General features: G+C 34.2%; 1 protein-coding gene across 1 annotated transcript; it reads right to left on the reverse strand.

Annotated features, from left to right (window-relative positions):
* Positions 1 to 647: 647 nt before the first annotated feature.
* On the reverse strand, positions 648 to 22,199 carry LOC129067075 (cysteine-rich secretory protein 3-like). The gene is made up of 8 exons (XM_054568801.1): positions 22,150 to 22,199; positions 12,867 to 12,937; positions 9,712 to 9,828; positions 8,122 to 8,209; positions 6,329 to 6,477; positions 5,834 to 5,931; positions 3,414 to 3,502; positions 648 to 1,401 (listed from the first exon to the last, which is right to left on the reverse strand). The coding sequence occupies exons 2-8, from the start codon at positions 12,933 to 12,935 to the stop codon at positions 1,274 to 1,276; spliced, it is 738 nt and encodes a 245-aa protein (XP_054424776.1). The 5' UTR covers positions 12,936 to 12,937; positions 22,150 to 22,199; the 3' UTR covers positions 648 to 1,273.
* Between the last annotated feature and the right edge of the window lie 1,244 nt (positions 22,200 to 23,443).

Consider the following 23,443-nt stretch of genomic DNA (forward strand, 5'->3'; position numbering starts at 1 on the left):
AGTTCTTGAAAAAGACAAAATCAAACATTTAACAGTGGAATTGCAGAATTCAAACTTGGAGGGAAAAGCAGTCTGAAAAAGAATAATCGGGTAATCTAGAGAACAAGCATGAAGTGTCATGGAGCCAAGAAAAATAGATTTTCTTTTTTTAATGCACTTTTTATTTTGGAATCTTTCTGACTTGCAGAAATGTTGCTAAGATAGTACAGAGAATTTCCATATAGTCTGCATCCAGTTTCCATTTCTCATAATGTTATCATCTTACATTACCCTGGTACAATTGTAAAGACTAAGAAATCAATATTACTATTTAAAACACTACAGACTCTATTCAGATGTCAGGAGTTTTTTGATTGATGACCTTTTTCTGTTCCAGAATGCAATCCAAAATACTACGTTGTATTTGGTTATCATGTTTGCTTAGTCTCCTCTGGTCTATGATGGTTCCTCCAAATTTCCTCATTGCTCATGATTTTAACAGTTCAGAGGAGTCCTGGTCAGGAATATTTCATAGAGTGACCCTCAATTTAAGTTTGCTTAATATTTTATTTCATGAAGAAACTTGGGTTACAAGTTTTTAGAAAGAATATCCCATAAACAACAATTTAAAAAAGAAAAAAAAAAAGAATATCCCAGAAGTGAAATTCCCTTCTAATCACATCATATGAACAGGTCCGCGAGTCTGCATGACTTATTACAGGCAATGCTAACTTGGATCACTTGCTTAAGATGGCAATTGACAGATTTCTCTATATAGTTATATTGTTCCCTTTCCATACTTTACTCTTTGGAAATGAGTCACTAAGTCCAGCCCAGACTCAAAAGTGAGGGGATTAAATTCTGTCTCCTGGAGAAAAGAGTATTTATGTGTATTATATTAAATTCTTCTTTAAGGAAGATTTGCCTAAGAGAGGAGAGGTTTAAACAGGAAGGTGTGGTCATATTCTACTTTTTATGTATATGAAGAATTTTGGCAAAATGAAGGTTGAGGTTACCTTAGGAAAAATATTCTAATTTAATTATAAGGATGGAAGCTAGATGAGTGAAAAGAAGAGTGAGTGGCAGATGAGGAACTGAAGACTCCATATGTGAACACTTCTTTGGGTAAAAGAGATTTCTGTAAAGTTAAAAACATATCCAGGAAAAAAAGACAATACTATTTGGAATCAAATTTATAGCTAACATATCTATGATTTTCTTGCTAATAAATGTCAAGTGTAGGTACATGTGCTTCTCTTACACTTAGCCATCCATGTTCAGTTGTATTGGGTGTTTAATAAATTTTGTCTGAACAATTGCAGGAAGCCTTGCAACTGTCCTTGATGAGTTTTCTTCCACAACCATATTGGTTCTTCAAGTCTTTACAGTTACTATAAACATCGTCGTACTTGCAAGTATTGGCTGGAATAAAAACAAATAAATTAGTCACTTTGTTATCATTTTCCTCCACAGCAGTAATACAAACAATAAATTCCATGTGAGTGAGAAGAAGGGAATAGAGCAAACAAGTTGGTGTCCTTCATTACACTCTGATGCCATTTCATATCTTGAGGGACACATAAGTTCCCTTAGTTAAATTCACTGATTAAGGCATCATTTATTTTTAAATTTGAGCTTTTCCAAATGTTTCTAAAATAATTGACCAAGTTTCCTCCCTCAGAAAACAGGGTAAAATGAACTTACCATAAATAAATCTCTCTAAAACTGCACCATCCAAAAGTATAGACTAGCCATGTGGCTGTTTAAATTGAAACTTAAATTAAAGAAATAACTTTGAAATTCCAGGGCCTCAGTGAAAAATACTAGTTACATTTTAAGCGCTCAATAGCCAACGTGTCTAGGGGCTACTTTACAGGACAGTGCAAATATTGAACATTTCCATCATTGCAGAAAGTTATACTGGGCGCTCTTACCACCAGACTCTAATGCCATCAGCCTTTCTTTCAAGAGGAAGGAGGTGTTGTAAGAAGATGTGAATGTAAAATGTAACACAGAAAGGAGTTTCACTATTATTATTGGATATTTCCACTTGGATGTACCTCAGTGGCCACAAACTCAACACATCTCAAACTAAATTAATCATTCTGCTTACAAGCTTGGAATTTCTTTGGTATTCCTGCCCAACTCCCAGCTTGTTTCACCCAGTCTCATAGAAATGGTATTCCCCATTACTAAATGACTCAAACCAGGAACTGGGAATCAACCTGAGTTCATTCCCCTCTACTTTTTATCAGCACTTAAAAAACACAGGTAATAAACACTGGCTAGTCTACATTTTTCCCTATCTCTCATAAACTGTCCATTTCTCTTCATCCATTTCACCCTAATACAGTAAAAATATCCATTTGTTTTTGAACCCATGTTTCTCAATAGTCTCATCTGGTTTCCAATTTTCTCATAATATTGTCAGAAGCTCTTTATAAAACACAGTTCTGATCTTATCATTCTTCTGTCTAAAACCTTTCAACTGGCTACTTATTATTGATAGGGTAATTCCAAAGTTAAATAGTATTCAACAGAGGTATATCTATTTTCTTCTTTAGTTAATTTATAGCTTTTATATCATCAATATTCTGATTTATGGCTATAAGTTCACTCAGAAAGAACGCTACAATTCAGTCGGTTGAATGCAATTGAGAAGTAGAATTCTAGGTAATGAGTCAATTGTATTGTTCATAATAATTCCAATAATACATCCCAACTAACAAAAATACCAACTTTTTGTATATTAATTCATAACAACCCTGGAAATGAGATATATTACATCAATTTTACTCCTTTTTGGTAAAATAGCTTTGAAGCTTCAGTTAGCTAATAATACCAAATGCAGATTTAATATAAAATTTAAAAGTACATAAAAGTTAATAACAAATGAGAATACAAATGATTATTAAATTAAATTTGATGATTCTAACTCTACTATGAGAAAAATGAAGAATTTAGTGTGATGAATTCATTTGCATATAAGAGATTATGTTTAGTGTACCTGTCCAGACTAGCCATATTCTGTGGTCTCGCACCATTATATTTGTACATATTTTCTTTCTAAAATGCAACCTTTTCTATAATCACATTAACTTTGATGAAGAGAAAATTCGTATTTAGTTACATAAATTATTTTCACAGAAATGCTTTCATATACGTCAATACATAATGGGTCTGACATAATCACAAATATACTTCAATGGCAAATATTCTTTTACGTTATACGGTAATAGACTTTCATTGCAAATAATACATATATACACTGAATGATTTAAGATTTTTGCATGAACACACTCTGTTGAGTAATTTTATTGCTGCTTTTGCATGAAGGCATTGCTTAAGTTGGCTCCATTCAAAGATTTCCTAATTTTTAAGAAGAAATATCAGGTCACTTAATTATACCAGTAAATTAATGACTTCAAACTTACTGCATAGTCCATTGTCACAGTGATTAGGGCAGCTGGCACAAGGTTTTCCTTGTAGATAAGGATTATGTTCTCTGCCAACAATATTACCACTGAAATTTGAAATATAATACATTAAACATTTAAGAAAAGTTTTGGTTTAGTTTATGCTCCAAAGGTAGCATTCATCATTATATATAAATCGGAATATTTACTCAATGTTTTAACCACGTCACCTGAGAAACTAATATTTCCAATGTGTTCTCAGATAGCAATGCAAAGTAAGATAGTAATTCACACCAACACTCATTCCTTGACCATAATCTCATATTCTGAAAAACTGAAATGGAATAAATAGGGTCTAAAGTTTTGAGAGTGTATTTTAATGTGGCAACACTCTCATCTCTCAGTGGACTCGGTCAAATTGCTAAGTCAGTGCACCACAAGGTGCTGACCAGACATAAAGCATATCCCCTGCAGGGGTGTGCAACCCACGGCTCGTGAGCCGCATGTGGCCCAGGATGGCTATGAATGCAGCCCAACACAAAATCATAAATTTACTTAAAATATTATGAGATTTTTTTGTGTGATTGTGTGTTACAATGTGTTTAATATGTGGCCCAAGACAACTCTTTTTCTCTAGTGTGGCCCAGAGAGGTCAAAAGGTTAGACACCCCTGCAAGAGATCGTAGAAACTCCTGGGGGCAGAAGGTTGCATTATGGAAAATACTTAATGTTGAATGTAATTTTATATTTTCAAAGGAAATTATAATTATTGATAAGTTATATAGTATGAACTGGAGAAAGTAATGCTCCAAGATAATTTTTGGCTCTACATGCAGGGTGGTGATATTTTCATGTATTTTGTGGGAGGTGTGTATGGTAGGAAGGATTTTGAAAGTCTAGAGGTTTTGTTTGGGAGAATTATATGTTTACTAAAAATGGAAATGTTAGAAAGAAAGGTTTCATTAACACTAATCTCTAGGGTATAGTGGTTTTACAATGACCAGCCTGTGCTTCATTGATAATTATTATCCCATTGGCTGTTATTATCTGAAAATGCGATAGAGTCAAAGTTTCATTTGGACTTAGCGGTCTGAAGTCCCAAGGCAATGCACTTGAATCTCAGGCTCTTTGGACAGGATATAGCTACGTATGTGTGTGAGCTTTTGGAAAAAATTGTGAAATATATATAAAAGTATTTTAGAAGCTCCCTCACTCTTGTTTTTCTTATTATTCATTTCTACTCATACCACAGATAACTTACTCTGGTTGTCTCCCCTCTAACAGCCAGATAGTGAATTTGGGTGTATTCTCCTAGGACCCTCCAATTCTTTCTATTAAATCCTAACTGGTGCTTGCAGGAAAGTGTCTTTGAATGTCATACTTTTCAAACTGGAACCCAACTTCCCCTGGCTTATCTATAGTTTTAAAATAAATCACGCAAGAAGCTTGTTTTGAGGGGAAACTCTTCCTCCAGTAGCAAGGAATTTCAAACATTAAAAATAACCTGTATAAACTGATAGTAATGAGAGGGAAGGAGAGAGCGGGGTGGTGGGGTAAAGAAGGGGAAGGGTCAAATCAAGGAACATGTATGAAAGACCCATGAACAAAGCCAAAGTGGGGAAGGATTGAGGAAGGCGGGGGTGAGTGGGGCAGGGGAAAGTGGTGGGAGGAAATAGAGACAAATATATTTGAACAATTAAAAAAAGAGCAAAACACTAAAATAACAAAAACAAAAAAAATCCTGTATATTATAAATGTATTTTCACTATATTTATAGGATATTTGTGAATGAGTCAAACATACTGCTTGAGGAAGAGGTATATTTCCTGCTATAAATCAAGATTTTATTGGATGGTTCCTTCAGAGATTTTGTGCTAAATTCTAAAAAGCAAAGATTTAAAATATTACCTTTTCTTGACTATTTGAGATATATCAGGGATTTCCTGAAAACCGTTTGAGGCCCAAGATGTAATCAGCTCTTAATGGTATACTAGAGGTATTTCAGGTAAACATCAATAGGAACATTTGTGTACAAAGGAATATTTGAGTACCATTTGATACATCACCTTTACCCTTGGATTTACCATAAAGCTCTCACTTTCTAGAATGTGAATTTAATAAAAACTGACAGTACCAAATCTAGAGAACTACACATAACATATATCCATGGAATCCTGAGCCCCAAGAAAGCAATTGAGAAGGAAGACAATTTTAATCATGAGGGAGGACAGCTTCAGAATATTACACTTGAAACTGAGAAGTTAGTCTTCTTCCTAAGAAGTTGATTGTGTCTTAAATTTACAAAAGCTGTCTAAGGATTAATCTCTCCCCTTCACAGAAATATGGTTTGTCAGTCTGGGTTGTGTATTACAGGATAAATTTAAGATATTAAATTGTTCATGGCATCATTGACAGAAACTTTGAAAGCATATACTTACGCAGGACAATATTGGCAAACATAGTAGTATTTTAGAGTTTTTTGATTGGGACAATAAGCAACTCCACATCCGACAAGGAATGATGAGTACCAAACAACCTACATGCCCATAAGTGAAGAAATGAGAGTAAATTAGAGAAAGAAATATCAACAAACATAGGACATAAAAAAATGTCACAGATGTATTATGATTTCATGCACCTTATGGAAGTATTTAAATTATTGAATTAAAGTAAAAGTCTTTTCAAATAGTTCATTTTCATGTATAGTCACTGCTTTATCCATTTAGACTATTCAAAGAATAGAGAGGTATGTTTCCCTATCAAGAGCCTGCAGGCTTTTAAGTGACAGTTCACAGATGAAATACCCACAAAATGTGAAGACTATCCTTTTGTCTACTTGAGATATTCCCCCTGTTTCAATATTGGAATCAGTTGAAATTTGTAGCTTTCCTTTTATGGCATTCACAGCATTTTTTTTCACTTGTTCCCCTTACCTGAGTATAATGTCCAATCACTGCATCTGAATATCTGGGCCCTACACCATAGGTAAAATCATCTTTCTCATCAAACCAGTTTTGGATTGCATGTGACCACAAAGTAGGGTTACTTGACATGAAGAGATTCTCGCCACAACTCCTTTTACCTAAGAAGAAATAGATCATTCATGAGGAAAGCAAAAAAGCATGCAATGGTGTGTGTGTGTGTGTGTGTGTGTGTATACACATATATATATACACATGTGTGTGCATATATATATATATAGAGAGAGAGAGAGAGAGAGAGAGCGGAGCGTGGAGAGGGAGAAATCTATCTATCATCTAGAGTCACTGTTCTTCTAACACAGTGCCATAGTTGTTGCTAACAGCTGATTAATGCATAAAGAGTTCCTTATCAGCTATAAGCTGAATAGAAGTCAAGTGTACCCAATACATTGAGGCTGGTCCCCATATGCAAACTGTGAATAAATGAAGTCCTCTTTCTTTAATATCTACTCCCCCAAGAGACATTCATTTACACACTAAATTCTTCATGAATGTATGTCTTGTACTCTTAGCTGTGTACTGTTAGCTTGCTGGATGCGGAAAGCAACTCATAATACTTCTACTCTCACCCACACTTATCAGAAACTTATTATTTATAGCAACTTTAATAAATGTTTAAGATTGTTATTTTGTGTCAATTTTGGGAAAAATCTTAATCTTTAATGGCCCCAAGCATGAAACAGATGACACTAGGAGGGACAATATTTTCAAAGTTTATGGGTCTCCCCTTCATCAGCAAATCAGAATGTTACAGGCCAATTTCTACTCAAAGAATTAGGGTAAAAATGCTTTGCAGCCCAGAAACATTTCAATGTATTTTTCAAACCTTGAAATTAATAGTTATGTTTGGATGGCTTGAAATGTAATATGTACATACTTCTGAAAGGGACTGTGAATTACTCTTGAATAGCTCTTATAAGAGGGAAAGAAAGATGAGATTTTAACAGTAGACTGGGATCTTCATAACCATTTGTTTCAATCTTCTACTGAATATAGTCATACCTCTTCATAATGTCATTGAATTATTGTATCAAAAATACAAAGAACAATAGCAGTTCTACTTTCAAAACAGGTGAGTTATTTACTACTTTCAAATTGGGCTTGCCTATATCTGTCATTTAATAATTTAAGTAAATATTTTGTTTACTTGTTCATACATATGATATCTAATTGTTTTTAGGCTCCTTGATGTAGGGGTCATGTCTCTGAGGTTATTTTTGAGTCTAATATAGTATTGCATGCATTGTAAGAGGCATCCAGAACATACGAAAGATTTGACTTACTGCCATCAAAGATTAAAAAGATGTTAATACTAAATATTTTTGAGTAAAATTCTGAAACAGTTTGACAAAAGTTAACATATTTTACAAATCCAAAATTAAATACTTTTTAAAACACAAAGAAATTCTATAACATGAAAAAAAGCACTGGGTTAGATGTCTGAAATTCTAATTTTAAATTTCCAGGATATGACACTTCTTAACAATTATTTTTCTGCTAACAGTGAGATGGTTAAAAGTGATGGTACAAATGTGATATTGTGTGAGACAGTTTTTGTAAAAAATAAAAGCATAAGCACAAGGTGGTGCTTCTCAGAGTTTTCTGTCACAGAAATACTTTAACTTGAAAAAGACAGATTTTGAAGCAACATTAATCCACAAAGGTTTCTTAATGCAACATCGAAAAAAGTCTCCTTATTATTTTACTTTTTCATTTACTCAGCAAAAATTTATTAATGTACCTACCAATTGCTCGGTCCTGTGAGCTACTGTGTTTGTGAAGGCACTTGTTTGCCCACTTTTGGGCATTTGCTGCTGCTTTGCTGTCCCATTTCTAACACAAAAGAGGAGAAGAAGATACACACTTAATGACTCAAACCACAAAGGAGCATAAACTTTGTAATGAGATGGGTAGGTTGATTCACATCATTATAAATTTTTCTGTACATGCATATTCTTATTATCCTTATAATTAAAGACATTTTTTAATGTGTCCTTTTCTGTTTCTTAAAGAAATATAGATAGTATGCCTACCCTAGGAAATTATGAAACCTAAGATAGCTATTAGTCTGTATGATAGCAAAGCAGGAACACCTATAGACTTTTAGCAATGGTTCTTCTCTAAATATCAATAAACATGTAGATCTATTGAGATTTTTTTTTCTATAGCACTAAGATGGCATGCTTCATACCTAGTTCTTTCCCTTGCTCCCCCCACCACTGAATAAATTTGGGAGATGTGGCTTTCAGTAATGGGCCCAGACTGGCCTGTTATTTACCCAAATTACATGGATCCTAAAGGGAAAAGGCCTTCCAGATTCTAGATTAGGAGAGATAGTGATCAGAAAAACTTAATGGCCACTTACTGGATGTCAAGAGATTAGGTTTTAATTCTGCCTTTACAATTTAAATAGTTCTGTAAAATGGACAAGTTATTTAACCATTATAAAGTACAATTAAGAATTTCTTCCTTGTTCCACGGAGTTAATTAAGCTTAAGTTTTGGATCCTTCACTTGCATAGGTTCTTCTAAGGTTGTGCTTACGGGACCACAGAATATACATGGTCATTTTATAAAAATTTGCTGTGGAAGATAGTTGCATACTCTATTCCTTAAAGAGGATTCCTTCAAGCTCTAAGTCAGCAAAAGTTGAATTTCCCCAACTAACAACATGTCTTAGAGGAAAGGTCTAGGGTATAAGGTGAGTCCTAGGTGGAGTGGACATTAATAATAAGAATTATGCCAGTGATGATATGTAGGTCAATTGCCTGTACAGAGAGAGACTGGACAGAGAGTTGCCTACAGTCAGAGAACTTATTAGAAAATTGTTTTGGATCATAATAAACAGAAAATGCCTGGTAAAATGTCTAAAAGTCAATTTACCAAGGTCAGAAGGCACACACTAGCATTAGGCAGAGGGTTCAAGAATGATCTGGAGGGTACTCTATGAGTAACATAAAATTGTATACAAATTATAGGTATATTAATATATAAATATATTATTATATGTTATATAATATATATGTGCATTTTTTCTGAAAAGAGATATTTCACTCACAAATATGGGAAACTCTGAAATGGGCATGACAGCAAATCAAGTCTTCCAGATTGTATTATTCTAGTGAACAGAATATATAATGGTAGGATGATATACAATTTATAAGCAAAAATAGTATGTGGAATGAAAAAAGCATTTATACATTGTTGATAACAAAGCTTTAATAAAATAACAAAGACCAGATTTCCCGTCACAAATGTATTAAGCAATCTTATTTACTAAGAGTCTGTTCTTGTCACAGCTTCTCAAAACGTTTTCCTTTTGTTACCACCTCTTACCATTTTCAGCATGTTACTGGCAGGCGGAGAGACTGCTCTCCTTAGGTCATTGTGTTTATTTACAATCTCACTTTGGACTTCTTTTCGGGTGATTGACAAAGTATCAAAAACTGGATCCTAAAGGAAAACCAAATTATAATTATTTTTTAAAAGTTTAAAACATTGCACATGAGCAAATAAGTTAATTCAAGAGTCCAGTTCAGCCCTGGCTGGTGTGCCTCAGTTGGTTGGGAGTTATCCCACAAAGCAGAAGGTCGCTGGCTCAATTCCCGGTCAGGGCGCATGCCTGGGTGTGTGGTTCAGTCCCTGTTGGGACATGTGCAGAGGCACAGGTCAACGTTTCTCTCTCCCATTGATGTTTCTCTCTCTCTCTCTCTCCCTCTCCCATTCCTTCTCTCTAAATCAATAAACATGTCTTTAGGTGAGGATAAGAAAAAAGTGCTAGGTTCAAACTAATATTAACTATTACACATTGCCAGTGAATCTGAACCAAAGCTATAACTTTTAAATAGGAAAGAAATAGTGTTAAATTTTGCGTGTGGATGCAGTTCATACCATGACGTTTAAAAACACTTTTGAGGCCACAAATACCACTTTCCAGTATTAAATGGTGTCTTAATGAGATTTTTCTAGATATATGAGTGATAAGGTAATGACAATGTTTTAAGATGGGGACCATTAAATGAAGGGGCATCCTCATTCACAATCAGGGTATAGTAAGGGAGTGCTAAGAGGAGAGACAGGTGGCTCATCTAGACTTTAAGGGGAACTTTGACCTGATATGGTACCTGAATTTAAAGAAGAAATGTTTAGGCTCAGTCTAATTGCATTCAGTACTCTAATAAATGATTCTACCTATTATGTAGCAGATTTTATGGAATTATTCAAAAGACACTTCTATAATATTGAATATCTCTCCAAGGCAATTTGGAGGGAGCAAAGCCATCCAATTAATGGACTATTGCTGACTTTGTTCATTTTAGTATCAGAAATATAATTAAGGTATTAAATCACATGCTCATATTTTTTATATATTTTTGAGGGATCCTGGGGAGTGTCTAAGCCTAGAGGTAGAATAGGATATGTGATTGTTCCATGAGGTTTACACAATTTGATGACCTAAATTTACACAAGAATATGATATTATTAAGAACATGAGCAAGATTTGAAAAGTCTAAACAAACACGGCCTTTTATTGATTTTCCCTGACACTCTGGAATAAATTATTCTCTCCTCCCACAATACTGAGTTTTTTCAGACCTCTCCAAATACTGAGAACATAGGTCTGACCATATTCTATTGTCACTATCTACTAATGCATCCATTTCTCCCACCCACTCTGTCCTAAGGACAGAGACCAAGAATGAATGCCAATGTACCCACAGATCCAGCACATTCCCAGCTACTGATTCTATATTGGAAAGGATGCATATGTGGAATATTAGCAGTGTCTGATCTGTGTATGTCCTATTAGCCCTCAAAAACCTCCTTAAAATAGTTTCACTGCAAAGCATATCAAAATTTGGCCCCTAAGAAAGTAGAGGTAATTATTTCCTGCTTCTTACCCCAACTTATTTTGTAGATAAAATTCTACTGAAGAAGATATGCTTTTTCTTCTTTTTAAATAAGCATTAATAAAACTTTTATTAGGTGATGAGAAATAGGAAAAGCATTGAGAATAAAATGGATGGATAAAATATGGTATCTATACTTACAGAATTTATATTGCAAAGGCAATATGACATGAGTATAATACCCCATGACAAATAAAATAATAGGCAGGGTCTACTAGATATAGAGGAAGAAGGGATCAATTTTTCTTGATTGTGTTTAGGAAAAGCTTCACAAAAAGATGGTCTGGACTGGGGTTTTGAGAGATGAGTAGTATTTTCTAAGCATCTTGAGAAGGCACAGAAAACCACACTGGGCAGAGGGAATGTAGATCATCAGCAAACATTTAGTGGTGCAAAAGATCTAATTATAGCTCTGTTTTTAATAATTTTATAAATGAAAATCAAGAGATGGTCGAAAAAGATAACAGGCCTTGAAAGGGACTCTTTAGGAATGAAATTGGGGAGACAGAACTACTTGAATGAAGTCCTTGGTGATGAATATATTGCCTTCATATTGAAAATTTGATTAACAATGACTTCATGTCTGAATGCCAAATAAGGTTTGACCCAGTGTCAAAATTATCTGGCCTGAGGGGTCCTAGCTGACCTTAGATACCCAGAGCCAAGGAAGGGTGTGGAAACAGAGGGCAAAGACCAAAACTCCTCACATTCAGGGGTTTTCTGATCAGAAAAACCTACCAGTTGAAGAGAAAAACTGATACTGCCGCTGGGATTATTAAAGTGAAAAAGTGTACTAGAAATAATTAGAACACCTCATCTTACACAAATTAATTGTAAAAATTATGAAAAAACCCAAATGCTTAATATCTCTAGTAAATTTTTTTAAACAAAAAAATAGGTATAACTATTCTCACACACTATGAAAATTAAATATAGTGACATATGTGAAGAAGTTTTGTTAATCTGAGATTATATAAACAGATTGTTAATTTGCAGTGGGAATCACATTGAAGTAGATTAAATAACAGCAAACTAGACAAATTCTTGAGGTAGGAGGAGTTTTGTTAGCTTTTAAACCCATAGACCAGCAGTGTCAACAGAAAAATAATTAAAGCATCACATGTAATTTTAATTTTTTTGGTGGCCACTTTACAAAAGAAAAAAATAAACAGATTAAATTGATATTTGTAATATATTTATATAAATATATAATATAGTCAAATTTTATATATTATATATTTAAATGTATATATAAATATATATACATTTATATATATACATTTTATATATATTTATATATATTTAAAGCATATTAAAATATATGCTCCCATTATGTGATCCATATTAAAATTATTAATGAGAAATTTTATCTCTGTTTTTAACCTAAATCTTTGAAGTCTTCTATGTATTACATTTATGCAGATCTCAATTTTCAGTGTTCAATACCTTCATGTGTTTAGGGGATACCATACTTTGTGATGGACTCTCTAGCTCTTTTTACTTTGGAAAATTGATCTAGTAGCTTGCTAACCTTCAAGGTTGCTTGAATTGTTCTGAAAATATTTTAAACCTTGATCATACCTGTCCATTTGCAGGAAAGAACGGAAGCAACACAGGAGCCAGAAACAGCAACACCGGGAATAATGCCATTGCTGGAAAAACAAAACAAAGACCTACATTGGAATTTCAGTGCAGGAACTTCTGACGAACACAGGAGGAAAAATGAAACAATGTGCTATCAGTTATCCCAAATTCGTTAGTAACATAACAAGAGCAGATTTGCAAGAGGGTGCCAGTAGAATTCTAATGGATTCAGCCCCTAAAGCAAGCTTTTCTAATGGGGATGACAAAGAACAAATAGATGTACTTCGCTGAAGCTCTTGAAGTCATAGGCCTGTCAATATTAAAGGTACACTGTCCAATTCCACCCTATTTCCACAGTTTTGTCTATGCAGCAACTTTTTCAAGTTCTAGGAATGCTTCCTTCACATTGTCCATTTTGGAGCAATAATAGCTCCCAACTGTTTTGATTACAGGGGTACTTAATGCTGCTTGTCTTTATACGTATCTCCTCATTAACATCTCTTCAATATACCAGGTAGCATGTGTCATTTCTTTCTTCTGCCTCCTACACTTGCCATTCCCAGAACCCTAGGTAAATTCACTAAGAAGTAGTGATTTAAAACAAACAAACAAAAAACTTTCAACCACTTTACATAGCTCTGTCCATGTGTTGTCATTCATTTCCACTCAAACCGTTTTTTTTTTTTACATTGCCTCAAATTCCAAAAAAAAGGTTATACTCTCCTTTTGGATCTCAAAAGAGAAAATCACTTTTGAGAGTTTACCAACCTAATCTTCATATGCTCGCATCCTATGCTTCATTAATGCAACTTCTTGGAATCCTGAAGAAATAATATATACTGGGAAAACTATAGGCATAAATTTTTGGGGGCACATTAATATTTATAAGGGTAAAACAATTACATGCTCAATGACAGAGAGATAAAATGTCTAAATAAATTAGACTACATCTTCTTATTAATGTATATTAGACATGAAGTTATGTTTATGATGGTTTTGTAACAAGGAAAATGCTTATGCTTCAAAATTAAGAAACCCCACCAAATAGTATATGAAAGGTCCTTAGTCTCCTGTTATGAAAAAAGTTTGTGTCTCCCAAAATTGATATGGTGAAGTTCTAACCTCCTGTGAGGCTGTATTTGTATTCTGGCCTTTAAAAGATAATTAAGGTTAAATGAGCACATAAAGATGAGCCCGGATCTGATAGGACTGGTGTTTATACAAGGAGACACCAGGGGGAGCATTTCCACCTGTGCTGCTTCCCGCTCTCCACTGGCTCTACAGAGAAGAGGCCATGTGAGAATGCAGTGAGAAGGTGGTGGCTGTCTGCAAACCAAGAAGAGAAATTCAGCAGAAACTGACCATACTGGCACCTTGGTCTCAGACTCCTAACCGCTAGACCTGTGAGAAAATAAGTACGTGTTGTTCAAGCCACCCAGTCTGCAGTAATTTGTCATTGCAGCCCAGGCAGACTCATACACATTCTCATCTTTAACATTTGAGGGCTACGTTATTTTTCAAGAGTGTTACAAGGTCCATGGCATGTAGCAATTTGAAATCTCCTGGAAGGACATCTGCATTGCAGGGCACATGTATGAGCAAAGCACTGAGATGGCAGGGCACCTCCAGCTACCACCCAGCATCCATGTCTCAAGGCAGCCATGCTTCCCTCATGGGTATATGACAAGAACTCTATGACACAGGTATTTTGGGCCAATTTTAAGATAAGGTAACAGAAAACAATTATTCCATAGTGGTATTGATGATCTAAATGTGTAGGGAGATCTGGAAATAAGTACATTATGATTCTTCTGAAGGACAGGAACAGGAACGAGACCTCATCCCCTTCTCCCAGAAAACTAACACTCAGACCAAAAGCCAGGCAAAGAACAAACAAGATTAAACAGAAATACAAGAGAATGAGTTTATCTTCATGTGATAAGATGTTCTTTGTTATGATGTCTACATTACAATAATTATGAAAAGGAAAGACTTTTATTCCAAAGAGATTGTTAACTCTTGGAAAAGTGCCTCTGACTTTGTCAAACCGATTATCTTAGTTACTTTTTTGCAACCTGGTGTGCTAATAGGTTAGGCCTTATGGTGTCCACGGGAGAGAAGAACGGATCCACAGAGGGGTTAAGTGACCTCCTGACAGTCTTGTCTAATTGCTACATGGTGTATAGCTGAGACAGAACCCAAGATTTCTTTAACCTCAATATTCGTTTCCCACTAAACTGTAGTATTGTTTTTTGTGGCATGAGATTTCAAAAATGAATATTTTGCCTTGAAAAAATAGTCATGCCTTACTATAAATCTTTTGGCAGCTGATAAATAGCTGGTAGTTTGCTCAACATGTTTGAAAAAAATTAGAACAAAATTAACACAATACTAACAATTAAGTCAAATCTTGACTTTCAACTATAAAATAAAACTCTGGAGACTTTGAGAGCTCAAATAATATTTTCCCAGGATGTCTATTTTGAGTTGAAAATATAACCCATCATGATAAGTTTTATTCATGTTACTTTGTTGAACTAATCAAGGACTTTGTTGGCATTTTTATAATGTGATTTTGTCCATTGAATAACTAAAAGGGAAGGGAGGGTGTTGAAACAGAAACCACAAAATTGATAACATATTCCTTTAAGGGTTCCATAATGAATACAAATTATACAGGTGTTTCTATATTTTTTTTTTAAATTTAAGCTCTTCTATACAATTAAAATTTCACACGTAACAATAGGAAAAGGTTGATTTTGTTTATACTGTTGCTTTCAGGTAGAACAGAGGAAGAAGGGAAGAACAATGAAAATTTGAAGACAAAAAAAGTAAAAAGAAAAACATGGAAAGAAAAATGAACTTATTTCTCTATAAATCAAACATAAATTGAATGTGAAAAAGAGCCATTTTATTTCTTAGAGATACCTACTTCCCTATTAAGCACACCTGAACTTTTGTACCTGTATTGAGATAAAGAGAACAATGCAAGGGTTAAGAAGCCTGGGTTTTTGTTATTGATGTCATTGGTGCTCTTTTACCTGGCTCATCTTTAACTATATGGAATTGACAATCTTCATTTGTCAAATTAAAATATGGGGGCATAGAGTCACCTCATAGGATTTTTGTGAGGTTTAAAGATATAGATAATATTAAAGAATTTGAAAGCATTAAAAACTCACTGTATGCATACAAGTCCTAACATTAACATTGCTAATTGTATTATCATTTAGGATGCTTGCTCCCTTAGCTGGAAGAGTTGCCAGCATAAATCTCAGGAATAGCATCTGCTGAAGAGAGCCATGTGGTCCAATATCATGCTCTCTTCCCAGGGCACCTTTGTCCTACATTTGGCAGATATGGGGTATAAAGGCCTGATCTCTCCACTCCAACTACAGACAATGCTGAAACATCATTTCAGCTCCAGAACCACTCTGAAGTGGTTGATTAGAGCCTACAATGAGACTACATCACAACCTGATTTCTTACCTTTGCTCAATCTTGCTTCCTTCCGCTCCCCTCCTAGGAAATTAATCCCAAGTAGATTTCTTAATAAACTTCTCATGTCTCATATTTTCTGAACACTGCCTGGCAAACCCAACCTGTGACGTCATTCATTAATCTTCATTCCATTACTTTAGTCAGCATAGGATCCCTATTTGTACTTTCATTATCCTTTCCTCTGATCATATGCCCTTTATGCCTTTGATCATGTTAATCTTCAAACCTGGATCCTAGCCACTTCCTTTAAGAACATTTCAAAGTCTCTCTCTACAAAGAAACTCACAGGCTAACTCCAAAAACATAGATCTCATCCCTAGATAAGAGCATTTAAAACCCATCCTGCCCTGACTGGTGAGGCTCAGTTGGTTGGGTGTGATCCTGCAAAGTGAAGGGTCACTGGTTTGATTCCTGGTTTGAGCACATGCCCAGGTTGCTGCTACAAGAAGCAACCAAGCAATGTTTCTCTCCCTCTTTCTCCCTCCTTTCCCCTCTCTCTAAAAATAAATACAAATCTTTAAAAAAAATAAATAAAGCCCACCTAATAAACTTTTTCTTATTATGTACAGGATCTTATTTCTCTCAATTTCTTCATGTACATTAGATGTTTTTCCATAACTAGACTGTGTATTTGGAAAAGACAGAATACCATCATCCCATTCTTTTAAATGCCTTTTGGTTAAATTGCTTGCTCTGTGGTGGAGCTTCAGAAGCTTTCAAAGTCTCCAGAGGACTCTCTGTCAGGCTGACGTCCTTGGACACGCCCATCCCTCTGGCTATGGCCTCAAGTGGGCCTCCTGTGGAATTTGAGAGCAACAGAGGAAAACAGATTCTTTGTCTTCTTCTTCTTTTTTTTTTTTTTTTGCAAGTTAATGACAATCAGATATTGTTGTTTTCTGTAACAGACATTCATCAAATTTTACACACTGTATCTAGGATAGTATGCTAGATATTGCTGAACACGATCAACTGAACAAGATGTGATTCCTGCTCATCCTCAGAGCCTTAGCATAGTATTAAGGGACCCATCATCCAAGCACCCAGAGCGGGAGAGGGAGATACTTGAACTTTCCCAGGTGTGCAAAAGTGGAGGCTAGTTTTATTTTCGTTTGCCCTGACCAACTGTGATGCTTTTGAAAAAGAATGGGATCATCTACATAAAACAAGTCTCAGGAAGTAAGTATTACAGATGAAGTAAATACGATTAAGATCTAGCATCAGCTGGAAGACCAAAGCATTTAGTTCCAACACCCTGCTTTCCCAGGTGCTGATAGAATACTGCTTATTTTACTTTCATTGAGTCAAGTTCCACAGAAAGCTTTAGAAAAAATTAGGTAAATAATTCCTGTCATCTACTTGCATGTTGACAATTTCCAAATGTGTGTAGTTACACATTTCCTCTGCTAATTACTTAGGGACAAACTTTAGATCCTTTTAAAATCTTTCCCTATAAAAGAATTATTTTGCCACATGCTGGTCACAAAGTCTCTCCTTTTACACAGCTTTCCACTCTGCTATTTGTAATTTTCCTTTTTTGAAGAGATCATAATTTCCCTTAAGTGTGATTAGAGAAAAGCAAACTCCAGAGATTTCAAAGATATACAGTTCCAAGTGTTGATGGTTTACTACCATCCAATTACAGACAGCATAGAGCAAGCTGTGTGTTTCTGAAGCATAAATGTAAATGATACACTTAAACTGTAACATACTGCTCCTTCCTCAAACTGATGTTAGGACCACCGCCACATTTGTAACATTCACTTGCAAAAGAAAATAATGACCTATCACTGCTTTTAATAGATGATTAGAAACATATATTTACAAAAATTATACCAGCATACCTTGCCTTAAAAATCCATTTTGTGGATATAAGGATTTTAAAATGATAAACTACGGAAAATGTGCTAGGTTCTTAAGAGGAGAATTCATAAAAGGGTCCATTTAAAAAATAAGCTCATAGTCTTTAATTATAGTCAGGATGTCTATACAGGCTGGCTTCTGGCTATCACCTCAACATGAACTCTGAAGGAATGAGAAAAACAAAAAGGAAGAATGGCTTCCAACAAAGTACCAAAAAGATAGTGAGGAAATCTGAAGAGAATTAAGTCTCTCATGACCTTTAGTGTGCATGCGTGCGTGCGTGTGTGTTGAGTATGAAGTGGAGGATGGTGTTGCATCCTGGGAAAGTGACTGGCCTCATCACATAGTTTCAATAACAACTTTTAGTTCTTGCTTTTATCTGATAACAATCATTGTTTCCCTTTTATTTTTAAGTTCAGCAGCAATAGATTGAACCCCCTATTCTGGTGTCATATGTCTGCAAGATAGCATCATGGAAACATGAAAACCTCTAGCAAGTGTCAAGAACTAATGAAAATAAAGGCAAGCCTACATGGCTCCCACCTAGGGTTATGTCAGTATAAAATAGTGTGACTACTTTTCCCGAGGCTGTTTCTCCCCAAAGAGTAACCTGAGGAGTGGCAGTGAGTAGAAATACTTCTGGCATTGGTTTCCCAAACAGATGAGGATAGTAGTACATAATATATAGGCATTACAAATGACATGCAAAAACCCTTACAAAGTATTAACTCACCAATTTCAAAAATACATTTAATACATCATAATCAAGTAAAGTTTATATCAGGACTGCAAGAATACTTCAAACTGAGAAAATTCATTGGTCAAATTCATCACATGAATAGACTAAAAAAATGATGTGGCAAATATTTTACTAAATTTAATTCCTAATATAGCTAAAAAAGAGAACATGGGAAAATGGAAGAGATCATTAATTTGTAATGACATTATATTAAATATCTGCAGTAAATATTGTAGTTACTAGAGAAACTAGGTGCATTCCATTTAATACTGGGAATAAGAAAAAATGATTAATGTTACTACCATTGTTCAACATCAAAGTGGAGAGTTCCTGATCAAAGCCATAAAAAAGAAAAAATATATTCATTAGTCTGTAAGGGAAGAGAAGATATTTTATTATTTTCAAGTGATGTGGTCATCTATCTAGAGAATACACCATAATCAATGAGCTACATCAACCTACAGAAAATACTATTGCCATATACCAGCAACACTCAACTAGAAAATAAGACTTAAAGAAAGATATTGCCCATAGTAGTAACAAATGCTATAAAGTATCTATGCAATAACCAAGAATAAAAAAAATTGCTTTATGGCAAAAACTTTAAAACCTTATTAAAACACATAAAAGACCTGCATAAATTGCACTGGACAGTGTGGTTCAGTTGGTTGGAGCATTGTCCCATAACAGAAGGGTTGTGGGTTTGATTCCTGGTCAGGGTCCTTGTCTGGGTTGCAAGTTATACCTGGTCTGGGTGTGTATGATCTTGTGTCTTGTATGATGATCCTGTCTCTGTGCAAAAGAGAGGCACTGACTGATGTTTCTCTCTGACATTGATGTCTCCCTCTCTCTCTCCCTTCCTCTCTTCCTTCTCCTCTCTCTAAAAATAATGAAAAAATGTCCTTGGGTGAGGGAAAAAAAATTAGAAAAAGGAAAAAAAATATCTGCATAAGTTGGTATATTCCCATGTTCTTAAATTGTATGCATTAATAGAATAAAGATGTCAATTTGAAATAAACTAATATGAAAATGCTTTATAATTCCAATAAAAACTCTGATCTGCATAGGAATAATTAAGTAAACCACTTATAAGAAGAATTAATTTGGGTATTTTTATATTTAGTTATTAAGTTAAACTTAAAACTTAAGTTAACAAAAATTTGATATTATTGTAGGAAGACACATGGACAAAGGGAGGTGAATAGAAAATTGAAGAGACAGACCAAACAAGGTAGTATAAAAATCTCTTTAAGAGGAAGAGCAGGTTATTTTGCATATAATGTTAGAAAAATTTTTTCCACTATATGGAGAAAAATCAGATCCTTCTTAAGCATCACCTATTAAGGTGAGTGTAGAGGGACTAAATGTATAACTAGATAAAAGTTTATATGCAACTTTTCAAGGCCATCCACATTGCCCTAAGTGAGTCACATACAACAATGACATTCTGTTTGGGCTCATTTAAAACTCATAACAATCTAGGTATCAGATGATGTTGCTCAATACAGCAGTTTACAGATGGGCAGTACCAGGATCAGGGATTTAATAATTAAATTCCGTAAACTTGCAAGCACAAAACTGGGGGATAATTCCCGACACATTGACCTCATAACTTTCAAAACTGACAGGAGGGAATGGAAATGTTTTAAACAATACAGACAGATAACAGGCCATTAAAAACTTTAACGTATGTGTGTGGAATGTGTGCATTACAGGTATAAATACATTTATATACTAATCACAGTAGAGAAAAGTATATGATGCAACATTTTCGAACTTTCAGTGTGATATTTAAAAGTCATTCAGATCACTTTCTCTCATCTCACCTCTTCTCTATGAGATGGAGAGCAGCCCAGACACTATACAAAGTTTGTAAAATTTGTAGATTTTATCAGGTAGAAAATGTGTAAGGATTTCTAAATAGTAACAACCACCTTGACAGTTCCTGAAGAGCAATTTTTATGTTCCTTTCCAAGAATAAATTACCTCCCCTTTCCTTAAATTTACTCAGCATAACTGGAATTCTTGGCAGTCTTGGATTTACACACTACTTCAGAGTTCTAACACTGTTCCTCCTGATTTAGTTCTTCAAATCTGAGCTCAATTCAGTGGCTCCGACTGACTTCACAACACATCATTATAGAGTAGCTCTGGGCTTGAAACATGTCAGCAGTTTAATTTCCTTTGATTCTCTTCCAGAGAGTCATCCAGGCAGATGTTGGTTTTGGTTTTAACTAGTGGAAGAGGCAATTCCAGATCTTCTCTGACAACAGTGTAAGTCCTTCCTAAGCTCCCCACCTAGCATTCAGCCACAGAGGAGAAAAGCATTAATAAAATATTTTGAAAGTAAAATCTTTTCTCTATGAGGTAAATAACTCTTTACAGATTGTCCTTAGGTAGCTCTGTGGTCTTTTAGTATATGTATATCCAGGATCACTTCTTATGATTAAAAAAAGTTCTATGTCCAAATTGCTTCCTGATATAAAATATACAAAACAGATACTATCTTTAAATTATTTATACAAACTTAGATGCCTAACTAGATTGACCTTTTATTGGAACACTTCTAAAAGCCTCTCTCTTGTTTTTTAGTTGAGTGCATTTCATGAGGGAAATTGTATCTCGTATGGATAATCTTTATATCATTAATAGGATAAGGAATATCCTTAATAGGATATTTTTTATCTCCAGGTCAATACTATACTTTGGTTTTGATGAGTTTAAAACTACTAACAATATCTTCCCATCTTTATTTTAATAATTATATATTAACACAAATTCATATATGTGAATATTAGTAAAGTTATTAGTATTTAGAAGTATGCACACACACATAACCATAGTTTGAAAAAAGTTTTTTCTAGTAAAGGAAATGTTAATATAATTGTTTCCAAAAGTCATAGACATGCAAATGAATTATATTGCTTATTTTAGAATAAAAGGGAAAAGATTCATTTAGATATTAACTTTGATTAAAGTGCTTTTGGAATATTAAAGCAATATGTTACTTTCTTAGATTAAAAGGAGGATAATAACTTAAGGTCTTTACTCTCAATAAAGTTATCAACAGAATTTAAAAAATCATAGATTAATTTAATATATATCATTTTAGCACTGGCAAGGCATAAGTATATTGGCACAATAAAATATCCATTTTAAAATAAAGAATTTATCACTTACTGTTGGTTTTCAGAGCAAGGTAAATTATTGTCTTTATCTGTAGGAGGAAGGAAAGTGAAAAGAGAAGTTTAGAGAGGTATATATATATTACAACCATTTCCTGTGCTTAGCAAATATGGTTTGTACAAGTAAATCTAAGTCAATAGGTCTGAAACAGGATTTGTCATACCAATAGTTTCAGATTTCATTGCTGGTTGTCTAACTGAAGTTTTGGCAGCATCTTGCTATTCTCAAACATTTATTTCAAACACTTATTCTTTGTAGCTCATATACTGTTATAATTTATCCACATTTTGCCAGTCAATATTTTGATAATTCTTAATCAAACTACTCCCATTACATTAAAGTTTTCAAGATTACTTCTGTATAAGTAAAGCTAAACTTATCATTTTCATGAACTATGGTGAATACAGTATTTCTTTACAGAGTTCTAAAATAAACATTAGTATTCTGGGGGACCTCATTGTTTTGAAGAATAATTTAGTATTTTATTTTTGTAAATGTAAGGTCACAATGCCCTTCAGAACAAAATAACAAAAGATCTCATAATTATTTGTATTTCTAAATTTTAAGTTCCTGATATTAAAAATTGTTCTCTGATTATATGGAATTCAACATACATTACATACTAAATTATCATCATTTAATTCTTTTCACCTATAAAAGGCTTTATTTAATCATCACAGGTTTGTTACTATACCTCAAAAATGAAGGGGGTTGGACTAATGATTTCAGGTTCTCTCTACCTTTAAAGTGTAATCATTTTAAATATTGTGTTTTTATAAATGGAGTATAAATTGATAAATCACAAGTAGCACATACACTGTTGGGCATTTCTGGGTGCTCATGTCAGCATATACGTTGCACGATGCGGTGTATAATTCAATCATTTCTGTTAATTTCAGGTTTATACTAGCTTTATTGAGTTAGATGGCAAAAATGCACTAAAGCAGATGAGTGCCTGTGATATGATAGCAACACGATTTAATTATAGCTCATTATAAGTTAAATAATTGAATATTACTCTAAATGTTTTTTAGAACTCCAGATAGATTTTACCATAAAAAACAAAACAAAACAAAACAAAAAAAACTTTAACTATTCGGCTGCCAAGTCTCCAGTTAATTCCTAAAATGCATTTTACCCCATTATATCTGATGTGGGAGCTCGCAATAAGCTGAATCAGCCACCTGAATAAAATCACATTGGACTCCTACCTAAGCAACCATTTTTCTATGGGAGGATGTGTTTCATGGACAATACCAGATGCAGAAGCTCCCAGAGCCTATGCTAC

The sequence above is a fragment of the Pteronotus mesoamericanus genome, unplaced genomic scaffold (genome assembly GCF_021234165.1).
Source record: "Pteronotus mesoamericanus isolate MK-2021 breed Mesoamerican mustached bat unplaced genomic scaffold, CSHL_Meso_final contig_20, whole genome shotgun sequence".
Taxonomy (NCBI): Eukaryota; Metazoa; Chordata; class Mammalia; order Chiroptera; family Mormoopidae; genus Pteronotus; species Pteronotus mesoamericanus.